Source organism: Alexandromys fortis, unplaced genomic scaffold, assembly GCF_014885135.2.
Source record: "Alexandromys fortis isolate MF-2015 unplaced genomic scaffold, M_Fortis_MF-2015_v1.1 scaffold_583, whole genome shotgun sequence".
In the NCBI taxonomy this organism is placed as follows: domain Eukaryota; kingdom Metazoa; phylum Chordata; class Mammalia; order Rodentia; family Cricetidae; genus Alexandromys; species Alexandromys fortis.
Genome location: NW_026068515.1, coordinates 26588 through 34530, shown reverse-complemented (window position 1 = coordinate 34530; position 7943 = coordinate 26588). Strand labels below are relative to the sequence as shown.

At 43.6% G+C, this 7943-nt stretch overlaps 1 protein-coding gene and 1 non-coding gene across 2 annotated transcripts in view; one reads left to right on the top strand and one right to left on the bottom strand.

The window, feature by feature from the left end:
* The first annotated feature begins 884 nt into the window (after nucleotides 1–884).
* Nucleotides 885–1023, top strand: LOC126495823 (small nucleolar RNA SNORA70). The gene has a single exon (XR_007590246.1). It is a non-coding gene; the product is annotated as a small nucleolar RNA SNORA70 (small nucleolar RNA).
* A 1769-nt stretch (nucleotides 1024–2792) lies between these two features.
* The window catches only part of LOC126495822 (X-linked lymphocyte-regulated protein 5C-like), a 19585-nt gene continuing 14434 nt past the window's right edge, over nucleotides 2793–7943 (bottom strand). Inside the window, 2 exon segments of the mRNA XM_050133402.1 lie at nucleotides 2793–2894; nucleotides 2988–3077. Of these exon segments, the coding sequence (XP_049989359.1) occupies nucleotides 2820–2894; nucleotides 2988–3077 (165 nt within the window). The 3' untranslated portion in view covers nucleotides 2793–2819.

Here is a 7943-nt window from a genome sequence, read left to right as displayed (position 1 = left end):
AGACAACTGCATGGGAAATCCATACCTAAGGAGAAACATTCCCCTGTTACTCTCCTGGAAATCTGTCCTCTCTGACAATGATGCTGGAACAGACACACCAGAAGTGAGCTTCCCTAATCTTACTTTAGTCATCTGTCAGTCCAGCCACATTGACAACATAGACCAACAAAGGCATGCTGCCTTGTAGTTAGGGGAGATATTTATAGCTCAAGTAAGTATCCTGGGGGGCCATCAACACAATATGGCATGAAGAAAATGCTGTATCACATACAGTATATAGTATTTAACACATACATTACATGACACATTCACATGATGGACAAGCAAAGGAAAGCCTACTATCCACAGGCAAATGAATGCAACATGACATTATATAACAGTAAGAGAGCTATGCCAAGTGCCACATGTTCCTTTTTATCTCATACATGAAAACCAAACAAACAAAAAAATTAAACCCATGGAGCAGAAAGTAGGACTATGACAGGCTGTGAAGAGGTCTGTGAGATGTAGCATCTGAGAGCAGGGAGAAGGTAGCATTATGGCAAAGTTGTACATCATCTATGCATATGTGTACATGGGACAAAATGGCACCATAGATTTCATTTATTTCTAACACTAATGTTACTGACCATAAAATTAAAGATGGGCGAGGATCATGGCTCAGTGGGTTCAGTTTTGCCATGCAAACATGAGAACCTGAGTTCAAATCATCAGCACCCACAGAAAATTCAGGCATAGCAATACTCTTAAATCCCAGAGTTAGCATGTCTGGTGTGGAGGACAGTCTGCTGGATCCATCTGCAAAGCTCTCTGGCCACTCCGCCTGACAGAATCAGTGAGTTTCATGCTCACTGAGAGACTGTGTCTTAAAAGATAAGGTAAATCTGCAGCCAACTAAGATGCCCTGGGAGGTCCCTTTTCTTACTGGGGCCTGGTGTGCAATGGTTGCCAACAGTACACTCGTTTGGAGTGACCACACCCTGTTGCCTATATTGGCTACCCAAAGGGTCCTGGGAGACAATACAATCTTTTGAAGGCTCTTCAAGCTCTGATCTCAATGTCATCTCCAATCTAGGTATCATGCAGTTATTCACAGTGGTCTTACTGTCTAGGCCATCACATCCACCTGAATTACACCTCAGAATAAGGAACATTTGATGGAGGACCTATTTAAAGCCAAGTTCAAGCTCTCTGTGCTGCCAGAGGCAAGTGGTGTTATTAAGCCCCTTCCTCTCACTTTCTTGCCCTGATCCTCCTCACTGAGTTCTTCGTCCGTCTCTCTCTAGACCCACATATCAAAGAGATGAGGCTTCACTACATTGAATGTAGATTGATCTGAAGACACAGACGCTGAGAAGTGGCTCATTCCTGATGGCCGGGGGGTCAGCTGCATCACCAATCCTGGTCCCGTGGGCATTGGCGGGCCCCGCACTCCTCGGGGCTTCTACTGTGGTGCTACCCTCTACCCTACTAAATCATGTTCAGTAATAAATATCACATCCTGTCTGGGAAAAAAAAAAGGTGACAGATGATACACAGTGTCAACCTTTGCCCTACATACTCACATACACAGAAGGGGTTAGGGTGAAACATGAGAGGAGGAAGAGGATTCTAGGGAGAAAGGGAGGGGTGGTGGGAATAGGGAGGGAAGGATGTGATATTAAAGTTAAAATCAGTGAAATCGAAAACATTGGGCTAGTAAGATGGCTGAAAGATGGCTGAAAACATTGGGCTAGTAAGATGGGTCAAGCAATTTCAAATGTGCTGAACAGAGTTGGAGAGATGGCTCAACAGTTGAGAGCTCCTGCTGCGGTTCCCGAAGACTAGGATTCAGCTAGCCACCATCCACTTTGGGTAACACACAACCACCTGTAACTCAAGCCCTAGGGGAACTGAGCCTATCTTCTGGACTTCCTAGGTACGGACACACATTTGGAATATGCTCCCAAAGACTCAACAAGTATACACCCATGAAAATAAATGTCAAATGTACTGAACACAGGTTCTAGGGATTCATTCAAAAGATACAGCACAGGACAAGAGTAAGAGAATGATTCAAGAGTTAGACAAATACGCATGCATGCACACACACATGCAGAACTACTTGAGTAAAATTAAACTCTAAAGAGAACACTAGAAAATGCTCGTGGAAACACCCACCTAAAATAGTGAAACTGTAAGTGCCTATGCACACACTCACAGATAAAATATTTTTGACCAAAGGGAAGGGCAGGGATCTTCCAGCTAGTGTTGAATAATGCCAGAGATGAGTCTGGAGGTCTTTGGGAAAAGCCAGAGCCCCACTGCAAGCTCTAAGCCAACACGTGAAGATCTGGCTCTGCCATAGGAACCATGTCAACAGTTTAGCACATCTGAGCATGAAAATATGAGTTGTGCTCTACTGTAAGTCTGAGGGAGCAGGTTGGGATGGTTTTCCTGTAAAGGCCCATTTGAAATGGAGTTGAATCTGTGACCTCATGAATGAATGAAAACATGCACGGAAAGACAGGTCCCACCATTATTTATTTCTTCTGAAATAAGTAAGGTAAGATTCACTTTGCAGAAGTGACAGAGAACCAAAGAAGCCTTTTGTAAAATCAAATGACATCTGCTTCCTAAATGTAACTGGCCCTGCTGGGGAGAATGTCAGGGTCAAGAGGATCCACATTTAAATGTTGCTACTCACAGAACTGTTGGGGGTTCACTTCATGGTCAACAGAGTCTCAGTCTTATTTCTAACCAACAAAGTAAAGGGGAAAAAGCTACACTAACACCCTCTCGGCCCCGCTATTGCTCCCTGTGCATCCTCCATGTGAGCTTCAGAAGGTTTCTTCAGAGCTGTCAAAGACCAGGGACTGAAGGTACGTTTCAACGACCGACACATCCTGCACTTGCTGTGGGAAAACGGAGAGTTAGGGGATCATTGTTCCATCTCTGCCCATAGGAAGCCATCCTGAGGCACACAGCATTACAGACATCTGACTTACAGTTTCCATAACTCTGACCTGCACCTTGGAGATTTCTTTCTTCACTTCACTTTCTTTGCCACCAATAAAAGCTTTACAATGTTCAAATCTCTACTGGAGCTTGGCTTGACACCTCATCTCATGTAATTTTAAAAATACTTTGCATATCCAAAGGATGTTTGTTACAAATTCAGAGTAAGAACAGTGGCTACTTCACACACACCAAAAGGGTTACTCCACTTCACAAAAAAAAAAAAAAATTTCCACTGCCACATTTTAAGGCAGTATCATTGTGAGACAAGAACAGCAAAAGGACTTATCTCATAAATGGTTAGATGATCTGTTAAAAGGTCATGTGGAGCAGACATGGAAGACGAGGCATGGACCCACTTTGGAGACTCCCCAAGGATTCCCACACTGGATACCCCCAAGGTTTCCCAGAGGAAGGAGCCATTTGCTACGCCCATGGAATATGATTTTCACAGAAGAAGACACAGTGTGCAATCCCATGACCCTTCAATCTAAGGAAAGCTCAAGACAGGACTCAAATCCCTCTGTTCTCTCAAAGAACACTGCAGGGGTGGACACAGAAGAGAAAGAAGTGTGTCAACCTCTGTTCAGAAATTGCAAAACACCTGTCCAGCCTTTGCGCTATTCCCAGGGTCCAGAGCAGCTTAGGAAAAGATGGCCTGCACAGTAACTGAACACAGGTATGGAAGCAGAACTTGTTGTGCTTGTGGCTGATAAGGACACAGATGGTTACTTCAAGCAGTAAAAACATTAGGGAAGACAAGGCACCGGAGCTTTCTGGGCAAAAAGCAGAAGTAAAGCATGGGAATGAAATGGGAGTCTCCAGGGGAAGCTGGTACTCTGTGAGGGAAGATGGAGAAACAGAAGCTAGCAGCCAGTGAAGCTTTCAAGAGGGTGTGTGTGCGTGCGTGTGGTAGGGGGCGTTGTACAGAAGACACAGGAAACAGAGAGAACTAAGAAGGAAGGCCACTGGAAAATCTGGGAGAGGGAAAGGCCATGTTTCAGAACAACAGTATAGAAGGAACAGCGGGCTGTGCTCCTGCCGTCCAGCTCCCGGCTGCCTGGCTATCTTATGCCCCAAAATAACAACATATAAATTGTATTCTTTTAAACACTGCTTGGCCCATTAGCTCTATCCTTTTACTGGCTAACTCTCACATGTGGATTAACCCATTTCTATTAATGAGTGTAGCACCACGAGGTGGTGGCTTGCCAGGAAGGATCTTAACCTGTGTTCATCTTGGAGAGGAGAGCTATAGTGTCTGCCTCACTTCCCTTCTTCCCAGCATTCTTTTTGGTCTACTCCGCCTACCTAAATTCTGCCCTATCAGGCCAAGCAGTTTTCTTTATTAATTAACCAATGAAAGCAACAGATAGAAGACACTCCCACATCATTTTTCCTTTTTCTGTTTAAACAAAAAGGAAGGCTTTAACTTTAACATAGTAAATTACATATAACAAAACAGCTATTAAGCAAGAATTATAGTTATAATATTTATATCTATTTTATCTTTTATCATAAATAAGAAAAACTAAAACTATAACTAACCATTCTTCAACTCCATCAAAGACTCCAGAAGGATATAATATTACCTAAGCAAATAAGAAATAAGCAACTTCCAAAATTCTAGAAATGATAGAGACATCTCGCTATCTGGACAGTCATCCAAAGTTCCTCTGTACTGTTGGGGCATCCATCTTCAGCCTACAGCCCCATAGTTTCCAGTGGACATTTCCATGAAGCAGGAGATTTCAAAGACAGTTCAGTCACTTTCTGCTGTGTCCTGCAGAATGTCTTGCAGACACTTTCATGAAGCAGGAACCCTGAAAGACCATCTCACCTTTAGGAAAGTTCAGCAGTCCTCTCTCTGCAGGTTCTCTATGTTCAGTTTATGCAACAGTCCATACAATAGCAGTTTCTTGCCCATATGTCTATCAAACTCCATAAGGAGCCTCTTCAATGCCCATCTTCCTCTTGAAGTAGATTGGTGCTGCCAGGAGCAGATCTGTCTCATTGTCATGAAAGCCCTAAGTTATTAAAACATTAAATGCCATATTCTGAAGTCTTTGAAAAATATGAAGAATGTTTATCTAACTGAAATATATCTCTATATATCTGGAAAATCTAACAAGTCTAACTCTTATCGGTGGTTATCCATTAACAGCCTATATTTCCTAATTATACATTTCATTTTTAAATGAACTACACAATCACAATACTTTAATCAAAATCAGAAATACATATACATATAACAAAATTGCCCTTAAATTTAAATCACTAAAGCAAAATCCATATCAATGCAAATTATTCATATCTATATCATATCCCCCTTTAAATGTAAAAGAACATTTATAAACAGTATTTGGAAACATGGCTGTAGATTTTTCTCTCCAAACTGCTTCCTGATATATGGGGGCACTGTTAATCAGGTCTTTTATGGTGTTACCTGAGTGCCAGGTTCATCTCAGTCAGAAGTTGAGTGAAGTAACTTTTTGAGGGTTTTCACAGCAACTTTTCAGGAGGGCATAGTCTATCATACCATATTGCGATAGAAGCAATCCACAGGGTCTCATCCTCTGTGAAAACAAAAGAAGACCCTCTCCAAAGCATCTCCTTAGACCCAAATTCTGAAATCATAATACCCTTATGATATCCATTCTGCTTTAGCTTGGCAGCCCATATAATGAAATGTCTCTCTGTACTTAGCTCTTTCACAGTAAGAAAATTTAAAGAAAACAATGAACATAATCCAGACTCTCTGAATTTTCCATTTTTATGAGGCTTATTTTATGAGGCATTAACTTTATTCTCTATATTCTTTTTCTTCTCTCTCCCAAGTCTACGTACACTCATCCAACATTGTGACCCATGTAGAGGTCTTTTATGTCTGAATCTTTCCTATTGGGAATCTGTAATTTTTTACTGTCCAGGAATATTTTTGATTTACACCTTTAAATTGCTAAATGCTTAAGAATCTAAACTGTGACATTCCTAGGTCAAAAACAGGTACTGCGGGTTTGCTCCACCCAGTCCAATATGGCTGAGCCTCTTGTGACTGAATCAGTTGCAGCCTCTGAGCTGCATAGCAGCAGGCGGGCTGCTCTGGATGTTGGCTCCACCTCTCTCCAATTTCAAAATGGAGGACCTACCATATTCTACTCGTTCTGGGGCCACCAGTTAGGAGCCACACTCAACATTTTAACTTTGAGACTGAGTGTGTGGCACATAAACTCTTCTCATCCAAGTTACAGCCATATCTGACACATAGAGCACTGCACAGTCTGAAAACATCTCTCTGTATGGCGGCAGGAATCCGCCATGCTCTTCCACCTGCCTAACCCTGATTCTGCAGTCTGCCCAGGCAGGGAGTGCAGGCATGGTCTCAGAGCACTTTCTTCCAGATCCCGAGTGGGAACATAAACATCCAGTCCCAAAAAAAGCCATTGAAATGCTTTAAAGCCAGAGTTTGCACTGGCAGTACAGGCCCAGGAAGCCACATTTAAAAATGACTCAGCTTTTTTCTGCCGCTATTGCTGAAACATGAAATCTCTCTACAACACATCCTAGCAAACAGCAAAAGCTGTCTTAAACTCTGTTTTTTTCTGTGTTTAAAATTAAGCTCTCTCAGGTTTTATGTGGAGTATGTTACCTCGTTGGAGTGCCACTCTTTAGCTACTGGCAGACTGGCTAGCTTTACACCTGTTGGGCACCATTTGTAGTGATGAGATGAGCAGGCCTACTTTTCATCCCGCCAGGCTCCCACATAGCTAGCTTAGCCCTGGAAATAACAACACACAAATTTTATTCATTTAAACACTGTCTGGCCCATTAGTTTCAGCCTCTTATTGGATAATTCTCACATCTTGCATAACCCATTTCTAATATTCTGTGTAGCACCTTGAAGTGATGGCTTACTGGGAAGGATTCACCATGTCTGACCTGGTGGCTGGCTCCATGGCGTCTGCACAACTATGCTTTCTTACTCCCAGCATTCTGTTCTGTTTACTCCGCCTGCATAATTTTCTGTCCTATCAAAGGGCCAAGGCAGTTTACTTTATTAACCAATGAAAGTAACACATAGACAGATGACCCTCCTTCATCACAACAGTCCCGCAGAGCTAGACTGAGGACTAGGAAAGGAGGGAAGCCTGGATGGAGAAGCAGAGGGAGATCAAGAGAGTGAAAGAGGCAGAAGAGAGCAGGACAGAAGGGACTACCTGGGAAGCCATAGAAACCCAGTCACAAGGCTCCCTCTGAGGTACTTTTGCTGATCACACAGAAGTGAGCCTTTCTGCATGGCTCTTCCACCAGGCTCCCAGGCAGTATTCAGCTGCATTAGAGCTGCATGTTCCCTTTCTTAAGCTCTTCCTAAAGGCCTAGATGTATGTAGATGGCTCTCAAGGTTTGAAAACTAACTTTTACTTTTTTTTGCGTGCATTGGTATGCATGTATGTGTGCTTGAGTATGGTGACCAGAGGCCATAAAAAATTCAAAGTGAACTCAGACACCCCTCCTACACTTCCTGGTCATCCTCAGGGGCTACTCTGCCCGATACTTCCTCTCTCTTTCTATCCCACCCAGCTTGCATCCACAACCCTCCCCTCCCCTCGCTCCGTCTGACTCCCTTCCCTCTCTGACCACATAACATCTCCCAGCCCAGCCTGTTCGGGCTCTAGGACCGAATCCGAATCGGCAGGGCAAATGGGAGGGTGCTAGCTCCTTTGTCCCCACTAGCCTGCCTGCAGCGAGCTAGGTAGGTCCTTTGTTTACAAGATACGGCAAGCAGCAAGGAGTTCCGGTCCAGGCACCAGGAAGAGACATCACTGGGGTGAGTGAGTTTCCGACCGCGGCAGCAGCCCGGGACAGGGAACTCAGACACCCCTCCTACACTTCCTGGTCATCCTCAGGGGCTACTCTGCCCGATACTTCCTCTCTCTTTCTATCCC